Source organism: Takifugu flavidus, chromosome 21 (genome assembly GCF_003711565.1).
Source record: "Takifugu flavidus isolate HTHZ2018 chromosome 21, ASM371156v2, whole genome shotgun sequence".
NCBI classification, from domain to species: domain Eukaryota; kingdom Metazoa; phylum Chordata; class Actinopteri; order Tetraodontiformes; family Tetraodontidae; genus Takifugu; species Takifugu flavidus.
Window position 1 is genome coordinate 421,603 of NC_079540.1, and position 18,150 is coordinate 439,752.

An 18,150-nucleotide genomic window follows, 5' to 3' on the forward strand; every position below is an offset into this window, starting at 1 on the left:
CTGATATATTTTTAGAAGATTTCCAATGCCACACCAGATGGAGGCAGTTAAAAGTGGGCATGAGCCTTTATGGCCATCTTAGCGTGCCTGCAGGTTTGTTTATGTACAGTAGGTGACCATGACTGGACGACTCTATCGAAAGGTGCGTGAGTGCGAGCGTTACTTTTTCATACCTTGTGCACAGTGGGCCCGGCGCTGGGTCCAGGAATGGTGTCTGGTGACTGCTGTTGAGGCCAAGAAAAAAACAAAAACACAAGGTTTCAGAGCCAACACATGAGGACTCGCAGTAAACAAGCAAAACAAACAAGGCTCTCGACACGCAGTAAACCAGTTTCAAAAAGACTAACGGTTACAATGTTCAGGCCCGTTGCCATGGGCGTGTCCACTTAACCCAGTCTTCTATCAGGATATAAACAGGATTAGGCTTTAGGAGCTCGATGATACAGCGGTCAGAACAGAGATTGAGAGCATCGTGTTACACTATGGCAAGTAGAGCGGAAACGGTGCTCCAAGCAGCCTTTTTATCTTTCTGTAGACTAATATGCTGTCATTTAGTAGCAGGTTGTCTTGGCTGTTCCGCAGCTGGATTAAAAAATGAAACATTTAAGAAGTCCATTTCAACTGACAATCATAAGCGTAGAGTTTTATACCAGTCAATCGCTCTGGTCAATCAGTCACAAAGGTCTGAGTTGGTCCCGTGTTTATTTTTCCTTACCAGGAATTTGAGGTCACCAGTCAGTCTTGGTGTTTAAGGTCATTAATTGCACGGCACCTTCAAGCCCAGGCAGGAAAACCTTGATCAGAGGGAACTGTGTGATCCAACCTTTGTGTTTTATTGGTTTACAACAGAGAATTACAGTTACACATTTTGAAGGCCTCAATAAAGGATCATTGAAGTTATTCTCTACACGTGACCATCACACTCTGAATGAATGCCGTTCTTTGAATGACACTTATGGATTTTTATTTGACTGAAAGTTATCTGTGTAATCTTATTTATTTTACATTTTTGGGTGAAACTACAAGGTTATTAGGGCTGAAAGTAGGCTGATTTTAGAGCGCCATTAAGGTGACCTTAATGTTGCCATAAATAAGACCGATGACAGACTTGTGCAGAAAGGGTGGTAGGATCTGCCAGCTGAATCAAGCTAGATCACTGACAGAGCTGCGCGTTTAATTATCTCCAGGAAACCGTCAGAAAAATAAGGCACGCCTGCACATTTGCTTGTCGCCACTGACAATAATCCACTAAACGATGGCAAGCAGAGAGAAACGGGAAGATCAAATGATGAAGCGAATGAAAAGGACCTGAGCAACAGTGGAAAATTGCTACAGAAGGAGAGATGTGAACGAGTTCAGGCGAAGGAGGAGAAGGATCGGAGGGCATCAGAACAAATCACAGAAGTCTATGAATATATGACGGGGAAGACGGGCATGACGAAGATGAAGAAAGATGAGGTGGTGAGGGACAAAGAGAGCATCTTAATTGTAATGGAGAGGCAGAAAGAAGTGAGCCAGGCAGAGAAAGAGCATGTCTGAAGGTGAAATAATGTCGTGGAGAGAATGTAATGCTCATTAAAGCGATGATTTTGGCTGTAATTAATACCTGACAGCATCAGGTATCAATTACAGCCAAGACAACAAGTCGATGCAGACGCACGCACGTTTTACGTCTGTTGATTAGTGTATACTTTCATTGTGCTACTATACTGCTGCCGATCTAACCCTCAATATTTATCCTGCTCTCTTAACCCATTTTCCATGTCTGAATCCAGCCAATTTCACATCAGCATATTTCCCAAAACCGAACATGAAGATGGTGCCCGAGAGGTTTTTGTCCGCTCACCATAAATGTGTTTACATGCGCTTCTAAATCAGACTACACTTCTCGCTTGATTGGCGTGAATAATCTGCGCAACCAGACTTTCTATCCAGAGCAGGTAGTAGCTACCCCCCCCACCCCCGGCGCTCGGTGGCGACTCTCACTGTTTTACCTTGTTATTCTTGGGCCACACCGGTTGACATTTAACGCTACACCACAGAAATCCATAAAATCAACAGCTGCGCTGCACAAGTTCACGCATAAGTAAACTCTTCTTTGAATCAGCATCGCGACAATTCATTATAGTAATTCTAAAAATACTTTGCCACCGTTCACTAGGTTCCTACCAGTCGCCAGAACACAACAGACCTTTTCTTGCCTTCGGGTGAGCAACACATAAGCCAAATGAGCAGGGTCATCCGGCTCAGCCTGGCTACATTCGGACCACTCTGGGACGATTCTCGTCGAACTACAGCGTCCACATGCATTTTATGTAATTGGGGAATTTGGTTTCCTTGTGTGTCTGTAAACGCACTTAGTGAAAGACAACTGAAGGATTTTCTTTTTGCCTGTGAAAATCAGTCCATCCTGCAAAGTCTTGCGATGTTTGGACTCGGGGGGGAAGTGGAGCTCACCAACCATCCGAGCACAGACTAAATAAATTGTTTCTGACTCTTACTATGTCTTCCTTGCCCTTTCCCCCCTCTGTTTTGTCTTCCCCTCACTATCTTATCTCTCCATCTCTTTGCCTGGTGAATACAGCTCTTTGGAGAGGTCTTTGTCTCCCTCAGCTATCACCGAACCAAGCGCACGCCAGTGCTGCAGGAGGTGTCTCATTCATGCTGCATCAGGTGTGAAGAATGTCTGCCGGCTATGTTCCTGTAAGTCTTTGTCTGCGGCTCACAAACAAACACTCCTGCCTCACAGGACGAACAGTCCATCGCCACCAGCACACGGAAGGGACCCAAAAAGAGTGGCCGAAGCAGCAGAGATGAATGAGGAGGAACAGGGGCTATAAGGAGAGAGCACATGCTGACACTCTTATCTGTGTGATGACTTCAAAGTGTGTATGTGTGTGTGTGTGTGTGTGTGTGCACGCATGTGTGCACGCGCACGCATGGAGAGAGGGAGCAGCAGACCGTAGGGTCGTTATCTGCAAGAAATGGATTACTCTCAGATTAGATTGGCTGAGCACAGTGGAGAGCTTCAGCACATTACGATTAGCAAGCCCCCCCCTCACCCAACTACAATCAAATGCTCCTGTCGGCCCCTCAACGGATCCCTCATCCAGGAAGCTATAGCCCAAAGAGCACGTGTGCAGTCAGCAAACGTGACCTTTGTCTTAGCAGCATTTTATCAGTGATGATACGGTCGTCACAGTGCATAAACAATGATAACAGCTAACAGTCAATTAACAATTTAGGTCCTTTCTACAAAAAAGACCTGGACAAATAGCCCCTTTTGTCTATCCCAAACTATAATGGATTCAAATATGCAGAACAATTGGATATATTTTGGCAAAGAGAAGCTGAAATTGTTGCACATATGCTTTGCACATTTTCAGTAAGATTATTCACAAGATGTATAAGAGGATGAAGTACCTCTACTAGTTCTAATAATGCTATTGATACTAAAAACAATAGCCACTGAAAAACATCTACATGTCTATGTAAAAGGGTTTTTTAAGGTTTTGAAGAATCATTGAATTCTATGCAGATCTAGTTATAGGACTAAGTGTGAATATATGTTCAGTCCCTCTCCCTCAACCACTCCCTTTCTTTTCCCCCCCATTGTGATGTATAATTAGGTTGTGCCTGCGAAATATTGCTGGCAGACATAAAAACACACAATAAGCTACAATTTTGCTGCATGTAGACAGGAACCAATGGGTAATCTGCAGAATATCCTCAACTCCCCTCTAAGACGCCGATCATTAAGGCTGATAGCTTACATTATGACTGTGATAATCTTATTTCGCAGCCTTAATGGTGTATTTTTAAGCAGCGTAGTTTACAGCTCAATTACAGGCAGCATGTTTGGGCACAGAATCTCTCAGGCTGTGTTCAAGAAAGAACAAATTTTACTCCATAAACTCAAGATCTCAGAAAATTTACGAGGGCACTCGTACAGCATAGCAGCGTTGGGCCCGTTTACATGACTGTAAAGATCAAATAACTGAGTTATTGGATTTCATTTTCAGGCTGTGTGTTGCTTTCTGTTGAAGATGGTGAAGCAAGACACAAATTTCCTCCATCCCATCATGAACATGAGCATGAACAGATTATTGAAAATGGTGGCACCTATGGTTTTAACATGAGCCGTCTTCCTGTGGGAGGTAAAATACCTGCAGGACAGACCACATGCCACTGCTGTCCTTCATTTGTCTTCCATTCACGTTGTGACATTATTTCAGTTTATACGATTGCTTTTTATGACATGCAGAGAAGAGAAAGAACAAACAGAATCAGATTAAAGGGTCTACCTGCATGAAGATGTTACAGTATTGATGAGAACTCTGGATGCCCTCATCCCAGTTCTCTAATACAGCATTTCGCATTATGCTGTCCCTTGAAAAAGCTGATAACTCTAAAAATCGGATAATGCAAATCAACCATCCAGCTTCCGTCCTCGTAACCAAACCGTCTAACTTCCCTCAAGATGTGAGTTTTTCATTATTGTTCATGAGAGCGGAGCCACCCCAACTGCTTCTATTGTAGCGTCATGTCACCTTTTACAGCAAAATGCCGTGGGTGGATTAAAGAAAAATAAGATAGAAATTAATGTAAAATCAAATTTTTTTGGCCAACACACATAAGGGTATACAGAACGATCCTATGGATTTATTCATGGCATTGATAAGTGTGATTTCTGATCTTGACACATTAACAAGTATTTAAATCTATGCATGAGAATGGAGAATTAGGAGTTTTTGTATAACAGTTACTTCATCTGCCATCAGTGTTGACAACCGGCAGTCAAGTGCATCTTTTGGAAGCCACGCAGCCAACTAATTGATTCAAAATTGGCCATCAAAACAAGTCTCACGTCACAATAATATAAGGGAGAGGCTGCTTCAAACCTGTGGGAGATGATGTCATTCAATTAGTTTGAACAGCATCAAATTAAAACACCCAGTTGGTACAGTGCAGCCGTGCCTTTACACCTCTCACCCACCCACGCACAAAGTTAAATAAGGATGGAAAGACCATTTCTCCCAGTGTCTCCTCCTTTACTTCTCTTCTGCTGGTTCACTGATGATGAACAATAGCGGTGTCGGTGCAGTGCATGAAACTGTGAAACCGAGTGAAATGCAGCGCGCCAGAGTAATCCATTCACGTACTCGATCATTATGGGTTCATTTAGAACACTTTTGTCTGGACTTGTCTTCAGATTCTTTGGATTCACTCTTATTAAGAAGTTGCACAGATCGTTTAAATAAATCCCAGCGTAACTAAAAAAAACCTAAGATAAAATAATTATTGCCTCAGTCAACATTACAGTCAAAAAGTTGCATCCATCTTTAAAACATCTGGTACCACTGTGCGCCAAGTGCTTCCGAGTCCCACAGAAAGAAATCGGACCCGTTTCTTGACTTGGCTGCCACAGACAACGAGGATGAGTTGGGATGACGCTTAAAGCATCTTTTTTGTCCATCAAGAGAGCTCAAACCAGATTAGAGCACCAAGTCACACATTTAACATTTAGCAATCATCGCAGAACAGAACCGGCGCTCCCTGCTGATACATTGCTTTCATAAAACATCCATCAGATATCAAGAAAGGGTCCTGGCTTCAGATCATCCGTTCACTGGCATGTCTGCATAAAGTTCTATCATCTGGACCTTTAGCAGGTTTCATCTAAGGTGAAAAAGAGGCAAAGAAGCATCATTTCATCAAGTGGATGTGAAAAATATGTATATTTAGACAGACAGACCGACAGAAAGACAGATAGACAGAGTTGGAGGGTGAAAACTGTCAGAAATTAAGCAAGTACAGTGATGGCGATGGTAGTGTAGTGTGTTGCCTTGACTACCAGAGCGCGAAGGTATGATGTCTAACAAGCGACTGTTATTATGGATGTAGCACGCGCGCGCGCGCGCACATACATACACATACACACACTGCGACAGTAACGCTCGCGGACCAAATAAAACACCTAAGTCGTGACTCGAGCTGCCTCGGAGCGCAGAGTCTGGTTGGTACAACAGCCGGTTGAAAACACCGTTTCTGACCTGGAAACCGGGAAGGACGGACGTGCGGCGAGTCCGCGCTCGCTTTGAAATACTCACGCTCTTCTTCCGCAGGTGCAGCCCGTGTTTGAGTAGTCCCGGCAGATCCCGGATTTTGTGTTTCAACTGAACCTGGTCTCGCGCACTCCGGTTCCAACGCAAGCCCGCGAGCAAGCCGTCCTCTGCGGGCTCGGAGTCCTCCATGGTTCCCCGCTCCTCCTCCGGTATGTCCTCGAGCTGCCGCCTGCCTCCGCTCCGGCTGTCTACTAAGTCCTCACGAGGAGCAGCACTGCCACCCGCGCCCGCGCGCCATTTCCCCCCGACTCGCGCTCACACTCTGCGACCTGCATCTGGAACCGTGCGCAGCGCAGCACGCGACGCTGCTCCACCCCACCGGCAAACGCGCCCTCCTCCTGTGCGCCGCCAGGGCAGTGCGCGTGTGTGCGCGCGCGCTCACGGGTGCAGGGATCAGCATTAATTGATCACACCTTTCACCCGTGTTACGCGCGTCAGCGCTCGTGCGTTTTTCTCTTTACATGTTTGTTTGGGTGACGGGTGAAGCTCAAACCAGATTCAAATCGGCTTTTGAGACGGTGGGGGAGGGGAACCGAAGTAGGACTACGTCATCATATTACCTGGCTCGAATTTCCATAGGTAAACAAAGCCACAGCCACATCAGTGTAGCTGCGTGTGCGTGTGCGTGTGTGATACCTATCTTTCAGGTTTGGAACCCTGTTTTTTGTCCTCTGTGTGTATGTGCTGGGTTTTGAAGCCTCCATTCCAGTTCAACCTGTGTTAAGGTGGCAGAGGAGTGAAAAAGAGAAGATCCCTCCAGCACTATTGATCCACCGTGTCTGGGTAAACTTTAAAGTCGCTGCCACTGCTAAAATTAGTCATGTAATATACTGCTAATGTCTGTTCTGTGTGGTCGGTGCAGTCACGTTCACTTGAAATGTTGGGATGGCGTAAAATCCTCTTCTTTAGAACGAGCGGCCACCAAATTTAAAGACGATGTTAAGCAATGTTTTGGAAATGCAACACGATTATGTGGCTAAAGGTAAACCAGCAAAACCACAAACATCTCCAGAACAACAAGCCCCGGCGTGAGAATCGCTTCCCATTTCTGCTCCCACGACTGGCATTAATTCCAAAATGTGAGCGTTTTTCTTGACTTTCCTAGATTGCGTGGGAATCCTTGCTATAAATGTGGTAATCGTTGCATCAGAGCTGTTCTTCACTGGTGTGACCTGAGGTTTTATTAGTCTTTTCTGAGGAGAAGGTTACTGCGGTCCAATCAGGGTAAAAATTCATTTAAAGGGTATAAAATAGAATAAAAATCTTCTTTTAGCAGAATATCCAGGAGAAGATCCGAGTTCAACTTTGAGGCTGCTTTCATGATGTGATTTGTAATCTGGGATAATTGGTCCCATTCAGGGACTCAGATTATACCGACACCATCTCTGGCAGAGGTAATGGACCCAGAATATGTGTAACAGATAACACACATACACTAAGTTGTTCTAATGAGCTGCACATGAGCAAATCAGTGGCAATATTAAAGTTTTTACAATGTTTTTTCATAGTTTCGCTATTTAAGAAAATGATTAAAATCTTATTTATTATCATATAATGACCTTTTATGAAGGTTGGCCATTCAAGTCTTTTAGCATTGTTAATCTAGTGATGATAACATTTACTACATGATGTGCTGTTTCCTTTTACTGGTGAAGATTGCAGTTTATCTGCTAATTCTTTTAGCATTTCTAAAAATATCCTTTTAATCAATGAACACTTCCTGCCTGAAATTTCCACCCTGTTGCTACTACAGTTGTTATTTGAAAGAAAGTGCTGTCAACATGAGTAAACAAATCCTGATGAGAGGTTGGAAATGAATTATGTGACCTCAGACCACCAAAAACCAGGGAGGGAATCACAGAAACAGACTGCGAGGCGGCTACGGCAGGAAATAATCACCCATAATAGGGCACGATTTCAGCGACCAGAATGTCATCCAGGTAACAGTTGTCGTGGAAACGTTGTCCTGGGAAATATGAGCACATTTGTGCAACAATGCACATAATATCGGATTCAATCTTTATCAAAGTTCTACAGTCCAAACCGACCCAGGACGTGACCCAACGGCCTCTCGCACATTGGCCAATGTTGATCTTATTTTCAGTGTTTCTACTGGGCAACAAAGGCAGGAGTGGTCGTCATAACAACTGCTCCAAAGAGAACTGCTAGAAAGAATTCAAGCGCAAGAACCTTATCTCATCTCTGACACGTGACATCGTGGATGAGGGCGCGTTATATACAGTTGTTCTGTTGTCGAGGGGTCGCCATGGTCACCATCACCTTCTGAGGAAATGGCTGGACCCGGTGGCCCGTCCATGGCGCTTTATGGAAATGAACAGTCAGAATTTGTTTTTTTTAAATGGCCCAAAATACAGATTTTTAAGGGCAAATACAGGAAAACCAGAAAACACAGAGTGTGTTTAGAGTTGCTGAGGCAGCAAGAGGGAAAAAGGGGCTTTCTTGTGACAAGTGGGTGATGATGAAATGGTGATCGGGGGGCCCCTGTGGGAGAAGTGAGACCAGCTCCTCACATGCACGCTGTCACATATGCACACGCAGCAAAATCAAAGAAACCTGGTTGTAAAGCTTTAGAATGAATGAACCCTCGCTGGGGTGCAAAGGAGGACAATATAGTAAACACAAAAACGATAGGAAGAATGAGTTATGGGGAGGGGAAGCGTGGAGGGGAGAGAAAGATAATAAACCAATTATTGGGCTGCGGGAGACCTTTCATCAATATACACACTTAACTCTGCATACAAAAGGACACACACACAGGAATAGTCTGACATCTTTTTATCACACATTCACACACATCTTCAGAGCCCCCTTCAAACAAATGCACTCCTGATTAAATATTGAGGAGTGCCTGTGGCAAGCAGAGCAGGGACGCAGCTCCTCCTCTCTCTGATGGAAGTCCCCGCATCCACAGAAGAATGCCGGAGCCACAAAAAAGGAAAAAATTTGGTGAAAAAGATGAAAAGAAGAAAGAAGTGGCGTAAACGTGCGCAGACCCGGGAAATAATCACAAGGGGACTGAGAGGATAATAGGAAGAAAACTGTAAAAAAAAAGGATGAGAAACCAGCTGTGCAGTGATAAAAAGATGAGGAAGGTGATAGTGACGAGAAAACTGGAAACATAAAATGACCTCTGCATTTGTTGAATAGCCATTGCCTTTTTAACTGGGTGATAATATGGAGCTTCAGACGCTGGGTGAGAGGAACTTGAATAATGTGAATCTCAGCCTCTTATATTGCATAAGGTTTGCAGCCCAAGAGAAGATAGATACATCACGCACAGCACAGTAGGTGTATTCCTGTTTAGTCACCTTTCCTTCAGATTCAAGTCCACAGAGGAAACTCTCTATTGATGGGTGTCATTGATGCTTCATGGCTGCCATCTAGTGGCACGATTCTGAATTGCACGCTACGTTCATTTTCTGTTCAGTTCACTGATATTAAAGGCCAAAAGAGAAGTTTTGTTTAAATGTAGGTTTTGAAACAAAGCTGATCTTTGCATCTAGATCTTTGTTGTCAATTTATAGATAGCACAACAGGAAAAGTGAACTGGATTTCCCTGTGTTTAAGTATCATTGATACTGAAAGAAAAACTGAACATGGCCATTTTGGACCCATTTGGCCCTTTCTATTCCATAGGGTTAGGGTTTTATCACTCATTTATCAATATTTAATTCCAGCTGCTTTACTATGATGAGGCCTACAGCTTCATTCATTTGTTGATCATGGAAACAAGTCACGCTTCAGAAGAAATTCTATCCCTCTGACAGTTTTATCTGAGTAACTGTAGTATCCATGTCTGGTGTCCACAGAGGATTATATACAGGAACTATATTTACGTCATTTGGAAGAATTTCTGGACAGTTCTGATTCATGACAGCAGGTCAGGCATGTTTGCAACCCCTCCTCCACCCATAGTGAATCACAAAAATTTCAGCAGAACTGTTATTAAAGCACAGGCCGAATGAGGAAACCTGCTGCTGTGTGATACAAATATGCTGAAAAATGGTTCTATACCCAGGGAGCAACTGTCTCTCACACACACACATGTGCACGCACACACACACACACACGCACACACACCCATGACCTTGAGCAACACAAAACGTGGCTCTTAAGTGCAGACAACCAATATTTTACCATTTGAACAGAAACTTCAGGGTTATAAGCTTTCTCAGATCAGTGCTTTTTGAATTATGCAGTAAAAAAAGGAGGGAAAATAACATTCGTTCTAATCTGCTTAGTTTTAAGCCGCTTTTAAAATGCAAAGAAGCCAAACAAAGAATTGTCGACTTCACGGCAACACACTCAGACGCATCCCAGACAAATCCTGCTGTGGATAAGCAGCTACAATAGAGCCTGGAGATGTTCCATGAGCCTTAAAGAGGTTGAAATTTAACATATTTTCAAAAATATTGTCACACCCAACACCCCGCTTCCCATGTAACCCACTGTCATCTCACCATGTCAGTTGATTGGACTGAGTTGTATATGTACATATGGTGTATCTGTGGAAAGAGACAACTGACACGTTTAAACTGGACTAACCTCTCTCAGAATGGAAAGATTGGACAATAAATTGAAAATGGGACGTTTGTAGGTCGTTTTCCACCCCTTGGTGCCGGCTGGAGAGGCACCAGACACCAGAGCAGTCGAACTGGAGAAAATCACAGTGAACGTTATCATGAGTTGGTCGGTGATGTGGCCGAGGAAGATGAGTAATGAGTACACAGAATTCACTTTTAAGGTTCTAGGAACGTGTGGCAGCTGATGACACAGAGAAGATCCTGAATATCGTCATGCAGTTTAAGTTTTGTTTTACTGTGAATGTTGCAACTCGAAACCCCATTTTTACATCTTTTCTGAGTAAGAGCAAAGTCTTAAGTCTTATAACATTTACAGTTATGGAAAGTGAAAACTTGCCAATCTTGCTCAAAAAAAAACCCCTATACTCATAGAGGGAGGACACATTGTAGTATCTTTTACATTTGAAAAGATAAGAAAAGGATTTCTTTTTCAATTTGACCTTTATTTAACCAGGTTTAACCATGTATTTTCAGTATTAACAGTCAAAACAAAAACACAATCACATTAGCTTAACCTTAAAACATTGACATTTTATGGAGATGGATGAACTGAATTTGGTGATGCTGATTTATTGCATGAACAAAGCTGCAGCGGCTGAGCCTCAATACGATAAAATAAAATTCAATGTAATAGTCAATTTAAAGGAAAATAATCAGCAAACCTTAAATTGCACCAATGCTAACTCAGTATCATGTCAAAAATCAGACGAAAGCAAAAAATGGGGAAAAAAATGGAAAAAATGTTCAAATGATTAATCAGGTAGAAACGAATGATAAAAAATAAAATGGAAGAGGGGTAATAATCCTGAAAATCTGGGTGCAGGGATTGATGAAAATGAAAAATGGGACAGAATTTTTTTTTATTAAGTATCAAACAAGAGGGAGAAAAAACTGATGAGTGACTTAAAGACTAAAAATGAAAACAAAAGAAAGAAGATGTATCATGACTCAGGCTAGTAACAACTCAACTCCCTGACCAACACTCTCATCGCATGGAAAGTCTCTTGGTTGCACAACGTAGTTTTTGCCAGAAGCTCCTGACAGAGAGATCTTGGTTACCTTCCATTCACGTTTTGTTCTCATCAATTTGATCCTTTTTTGCCAATAACATTATGAATCACGTGGGAGCCGAGCTCCCATAAGGAGGGGTATGAGTGAAGGCAGTGGGTGTCCTGACCCACTTATTCTAATCACAAATCATGCATTCTTCAATGTAACGAGAATTACAATAATTAAAAAATCAAAATGACTAAAATAACTATACTTTTCCAAAGAATTACGCACCCATTCCTTTGTACGAAACAGATAGGACTGGAGTGAATTGTCTAATTTTGTGCCAAAAAGTGGGCTTTGTGTGTGCGTGTGTGTGCGTGCGTGTGTGTGTTGCACCATATCTCTCTGGAAGCACCCAGCTGTTTATTTATGTATCTCCCTCTTAACATTAGTCATTCTAGTGACCCCACAAACACTATAATTCAAAGCCTGCTTTAACATATACTTGAACATTCCTCTTTCCAGTGAAAGTTACATCACAGTTACAGGTTTTGCAATTCGCTGTTCAGGCAACAGAACGAGCTACTTCTCAAATCAAATCAATCTTTATTTATATAGAGTCTGTTACAATCAAATCAATTATTTTAATTAACGTATTTCCCTGATCTGTACCTATTCTCTCCTCTACCTGTCCTCCCCCTTCTCCCCTCTCTCTACCCAGCCCCCCCCATCACCGGAGGGTCCCCCTACATGAGCCTGGTCCTGCTCAAGGTTTCTTCCTGTTAAAGGGGAGTTTTTCCTTGACACTGTTGCTTATTGGGGGTCAGGCCCTGGGAGTCAAGTGCCAAGATTGTAATAGATGCTAAATAAATAAAGCTTGTTTGAATTTAATTGAATTCTCTTGTGTCGCAACATAAACTGGAGTTGCCATGGCGTCGAGTTCTGAAGTTACAGCTGGATCGACATCTGTGGTGCTTTTGGTCAGATTAGCATGTGTTTCCATGACTGAATGAAGAATGTGGTGAAACAACCACCAAAACTGTTAGGACGAAACCAAAAATTCCACTTTTAGGTATTTATTTTATTCGACAGGGGAAATGTTGAAATGTCTGGTAACTATTTGGCCACCATGTAAATGAACCTAAAATCAGGAAGTATCATTTGAGGATAATACTAGTTGGCTCGGAATTGTGCCTTGAGGTCCCCCGGCAATTATACAAGAAGCAAAATAACTTTCCTAAATATGACCAATAGGTGATGGTTATGAGAATTTAATTATTGATTGTCTGAAATTGGGCCAAAGAAGGCAATAAAATAATAATACACTGAAATAATACATTTAAAAAATATTTTAAAACATTTTGTCACATCAACTTTAATCCACCAGAATTTGGTTCAACTCGCGTCAGATTGGCTCCCGCATGCAACAAGAATTTTAGAAATGAAACAGTTTTGTTTTTGTTTTTTATCAGGAGGATTTTCTTTTCTTTCTTTTTTATGACAGAAATAAACCCGAGACCTCCGTTTATGGCCAGATGTGACAGACTAGACAGAAAGAACGTGAGAATATTAGAAATCTATATTTAATAATTACTGTTCCTCAATTATTTTAGACGGTTTTCCCCATGTTTGGCTTAAAATATCGTTTGAAAATTGTCCCCACAGGCTGTCAGCGCGAACTCGGGCGTTTCCAAAACGCAAACGTATCGGCCCACTTTTAGAAACGCGTGTTTTAACCGTCCCGAGTTATTTTAAAGGGCAGTTTTTCTCCCTCTCTTCAGTGAAATTGTTGAAGATGGGCTTTTTAAAGGCGGGCAGTCCTTGCATCTTCAACAAAACCACCGGCGGATGCCGCACCGGATGCTTGACGCAAACTTTTTAATTCCCAGCCTGTTGCAGGAAGGTTTATTGGGAAATTCCTCCCAGGCTGGACGATATAAAATGGCAACCGATTTGAGGCAGAAGGCATCTCCTACCCACTCCGACGGCGACGCAACATGGCTTCCATCAGCTGTAAGTGGGGTTCGGGTGGTGCTTCCTGCTCCTCTCTCTTCTCCTCTCACTCGTGCCCTTTCCCTCTGCGCACAGACCTGCTCGCTCCTCTGGTGCTGGCTGCGGTGCTGCAGCCCACCGCAGGGGCCCCGCTCGACGCGCCCACCGACAGCCCCTCAGGGGAGACCTCAGGGGAGGAGGCGGAGACCGGGAGCCCCGATGACGCGCTGGCGGTGGCCCTTGAATCTATTCTCGGGGCCACCAAACTGCATAAAAACGAGGTGAGACCTTCACCCCTGGGGGAGTTGATTGGGTCTTTCTCCAAGCTGCTGCTGATCACTTTTCTTTTTCTTTATCAGTTCTTAGTTGAATTCCAAGGGGAGGTAAAGTACGACTTTCTGGACCGTTACAAAATCCCATCTCTTCCAGCCAAGTGCCCTTACTCCAACTTTGGCAAGGTAGGTTCACGTGTGACCAAAGAGCGTGCACCTGGATGGGTTTCAGTCCTTGACACCTGATTTTTTTGGGGGTGGGTTCTCTTTCTGCAGGATGCTTGTCTACGAAGGTTACTCGAAGGTCTCCTTATCTACTCAGTTCTTCTCAAGCGGGTTGAGGAGGAATTTCCTTCCAGCAGTATCCTCTCAGAGGTCAGATTCTACAGCAACATCCTGATCAAAGAGCTGGAAAACAAGGTGGGTCTGAGAAAAAAGCTCACATTTTCTGACCAAATGTTAAAAACTAAGGCTCAAAAACCCAAGTAATCTTAAATGAAGTTAGCTTGAAGCAAAAAGTCAAAATAAAATCTGAAATGGACCTGAAAGAACATCCAAACTTGTGCGACTGTAAACGTAAATCTATATATCGGAGTAATAAAAAAGAGGACCTAAAAGGCCGTAAAGAGAGAAATGCTCCTGGATCACGTTTGTGACGTTCTAATTCTACCTCTACAGGTGAGGGACCGTGACCAGGTGATGAGGCTGACCAGCAGCCAGGAGGAGCAGCTGCTTAAGGACACCGACTACCCCGACACCTTCCACAGGAAGATGACCGCGCACGGCATCCTGTACAACCTCCACTACTTCCTGGTCGACTGCAGGAGGGTGATCATCAACAAGAGAGCGAAGCACAGGGAGTCCGCAGGCAGCAGGGTCGTGACGGCCGTCACCTTCTACCACCAAAAGAAGAGATCGTGAAGCGCCCCGAGGAGGTCGAGGACGGATCTCAGGGGAAACGTGCACGTTCACCGGCCGCCTGTTTCACGTGCAACTCTTCTCTGCTGCAACCTTATTTAATCTATTTATATTTGATGTTATTTATAAGCCACTGGGAATTTCGGGGGATTTCCCACAATGGTTTGACTTGAAGGGTGACTCTGAATGGTGATTCAGACCCAAAATCAGATGTGTAATTATTATTAATTTATTATTGAAGGTTTTACAAAATAGTGATACTTATTTTTATTAATGAAATAGGAACAGGATGATCTATTTTTGTAAGCATCCATTTTATATTTAATATAAAATATTTATTTGTAAAGGTTAAATTTAGAGCCGAGCAGCTTTTTCAATCAGACTTTATGTGAATTTGTACCTGGAAGCTATTTATTATTAAAGATATTCTTATTTCCCACGGGCCTGACGTGTGACCTGTTTCTGGATCTACTTCTGATCATTTTACCGGTAAATGCATCTCAGATGAACGAGACCGCAACAAAAAACACGACCTTAAATACTACACAACCTCATTATCCTCAATGAACAAAAATCCACATTTTAAATGTCCCAGGTCATATTTATGCTTTTCCATCTTAGCTCATAAGCAACATAAACGTGACGCGTGCGCCAATCAAATGCTAGTTAGCACGGCTGGCGCCAGGGCAGCTGCACGGGTTATTTTTTCAAAATAAAAGACATGTCCCACGTTAGCTGTACATTACATTTTATTTGCCTTTTTGACCAGCTTTCTGTGACAGAACTGGTGGGTCTGTATGAAATTTGCAAAACATATCCTGTTACATGCATATTTATTTACACAGCACAACCTTTCCTGGACAATGAAAGAAAAAAAAAAAACCTCATACTTTTTTATGAATTTATTGTCAGTTTAAATTACAAATAAACATTTTAAAAAAGCATCGGATGGTCTGGTCAAACGATGAAATCACATAAATGCAACACAACTGAGTGGAAAAAGTCTTGATTTCTGCAAACTTTTCCTTTATAAGTAGCCATAAAAATATGGCTGTAGATACCAGTTGTTCAGCTTCCATAAAAAATATGGAGTATTACACATGACGACTTCAAACGGCTGGAGATGACCCACTACAGGACAGGGAAGGAACCGGCCCGATGCTCTTAGCCCCACAGCAAACTAGAGGGGGAAAATAAATAGAATAAGAAAAGCCTCATGGCAACAAATGACATCCAAGACAAATCAGCCAAATTGTGCAGTGAACAAAGTGTGACGTTGTTAACTAAAGCTACATATGGCCTGGAAATAATAAACAAATAGGAAAGAGTGTTATTATGCAGCACAGCCTGCTGGACTCGACACCAACGGCAGTATCAAGTCTGCAAAGGAGTACAAGGGCCGTCGGGGTTAAAAAGGTTTGAAAGTCAGCATCTATTTCTGTGTGTCAAAAAAGCAGAAACGAGCTTTTGCTGATTGGAGAGGGCAAAGAGGACAGCAGCAGTTCCAGCAGCCAGTTCAGAAGCCAGTCACAAATGGTGACGCTGAACCACGGTGAAGGTTGAACAAAAGTCATGACGATCCTGACAGTCGAGTCTTTCTGGGGAGCTGGAAACTACGGTTAAGACTGTGGGCGGCAAATCCAAGAAAGAATCATTTCAAAGAAATGTGAGCTGCCAGGAAAGCGTTAAGTGGAGATGGAAAACACTCAAGTAATGCAAACAAAAGTGTAAAATCACAATGAACGCTTAAAAATCTTAACATTAGGTGACGAAATTATTGTTAAGGCGCGTCTGACGTGGTAAAAAGGTTTGTGGTATCGACGCTGGTGGGAAACAGTCTTGTGTAATTTACTGACTCTGGTCCGAATTGTAGAATTTTTTTTAAAAAGGCTATCGCTGAGCTGATTCTCAGCTGTTTTTTGGCACATTTCTTCTCTCCCAGCAGGACTCATTTGCTGTTTGTGGTGTCACTGTGTCCAAGGGATCAAACGTGAGATGGTAAAATGGCACAACCAAAACAGGACGAAGAAAAAATGAGTTTTATGTTTTACCGAGTGTGTTTTTTTACTCGATACTGAACACACGTGTATCACAGAGCATCGTTCCATCCCTAAGCTCATAACTGACCCTAATAAATAAGGTCTGAAAAACCTACTGAAACATCTGACAACTTTGCTTCTGATGCTGAATGGTTAAAAAATGTCTTTACCTTAAAACTGTTGGTTCGGGCATTCCCGGATCTGCTCCTCGTTTAAAACCTGCAAAACCAAAAGCATTATTGATAAGACATTAATATTTAAACAAACTTAAATATCTCAGGGCATCAGATGTCGGGGTGAAGGGCGGGGCCGCAAAAGACATGACAGAGGAACGGAACATCGCAAGAGGCCGAATCTCTCATGTTGAAAAAGGAAAACTTTCATTTCCTCATTTGCTCGCAGCTCTTATTGCAAGTCACTCGTGACACAGCTGATTCTTTGAAAATAATGACAGATTCTGGGTAAGACTGACAAATGACCCAACCCAGAGTGGGCACCCGAGCTCCAAATTCTTATAGATCATTTCTGACTATTGGACTTAAGATAATTCCTATAGTCCTGGTAATTGCTGCCCATGATGCTTAACAGAAGTGGGAAAATGCAATAAACCTGAATATACCTTCATCAGTCCTCATTATAAAGGAAACTTGCCCGTCATTGTTCGTGCAAAACATTAGATGTCATGATGAAAGCTACCACTAACATCATTTCCTATTCTACACCTGCTACAACATGGTTCAGTCCAGCCATCCAAACCAGGGATGCACAAAGTAACTGTTAAGAAAACATTAAATAAATAAGGGAAATGGACTGAGAATTAGAGAATGTGCGACAACACTGCGCTTTCTGTGCTGAAGTTAGTTTAAAGACTACAGGCAACTGTCCCGTTTTAGAGGCCACATTTAACGTCGTCCCGGGTCTAAAGTTTCCCCCACAAACTAAATTTCAATGATGGATTTTATTTTTATTTTGATGGCGCTGTTTAATACAAGCAAAAAACAGAACCATATCAAGTTCTACTGAAATGTTAATACCAAGCGCCTTCTAAGCTTGTGTAGTGTGTTGAGTAGTTCTAATGTCAAATATATGTAAAAGCAAATTTGTTAAATGAAACGAGAGACTCTGAGCATATTAAGATATGTGTGCTAAACCAGCTAGCTTTTAGCGTTAGCATCTCCTCAGACCGAGCAGCGTCCACCGCTTTCAC

General features: G+C 42.7%; 2 protein-coding genes and 1 long non-coding RNA gene across 3 annotated transcripts in view; 2 read left to right on the forward strand and 1 right to left on the reverse strand.

The window, feature by feature from the left end:
• rapgef5a (Rap guanine nucleotide exchange factor (GEF) 5a) overlaps positions 1 to 6,530 on the reverse strand; it is a 31,842-nt gene extending 25,312 nt beyond the window's left edge. The window contains exons 1-2 of the mRNA XM_057020132.1: positions 6,111 to 6,530; positions 174 to 224 (exon numbers count right to left, since the gene is read on the reverse strand). Of these exons, the coding sequence (XP_056876112.1) occupies positions 174 to 224; positions 6,111 to 6,254 (195 nt within the window). The 5' untranslated portion in view covers positions 6,255 to 6,530. The remainder of the gene's footprint in view (positions 1 to 173; positions 225 to 6,110) is intronic.
• A 17-nt stretch (positions 6,531 to 6,547) lies between these two features.
• On the forward strand, positions 6,548 to 7,625 carry LOC130517929 (uncharacterized). The gene is made up of 3 exons (XR_008947855.1): positions 6,548 to 6,704; positions 6,823 to 6,908; positions 7,399 to 7,625. It is a non-coding gene; the product is annotated as an uncharacterized LOC130517929 (long non-coding RNA).
• Positions 7,626 to 13,336: 5,711 nt separating this feature from the next.
• Positions 13,337 to 15,343, forward strand: LOC130518667 (interleukin-6). Its single transcript, XM_057021462.1, has 5 exons — positions 13,337 to 13,735; positions 13,811 to 13,995; positions 14,074 to 14,172; positions 14,263 to 14,406; positions 14,665 to 15,343. Exons 1-5 carry the CDS (start codon positions 13,720 to 13,722, stop codon positions 14,905 to 14,907), a joined length of 687 nt encoding a protein of 228 aa, XP_056877442.1. The 5' UTR covers positions 13,337 to 13,719; the 3' UTR covers positions 14,908 to 15,343.
• Positions 15,344 to 18,150: the final 2,807 nt, after the last annotated feature.

Coding starts and splice junctions, on each gene's coding strand:
- LOC130518667 (XM_057021462.1), top strand. Junction 13,996..14,073: donor CCAAACTGCATAAAAACGAG/GTGAGACCTTCA, acceptor TTTCTTTATCAG/TTCTTAGTTGAATTCCAAGG. Junction 14,407..14,664: donor TCAAAGAGCTGGAAAACAAG/GTGGGTCTGAGA, acceptor CTACCTCTACAG/GTGAGGGACCGTGACCAGGT.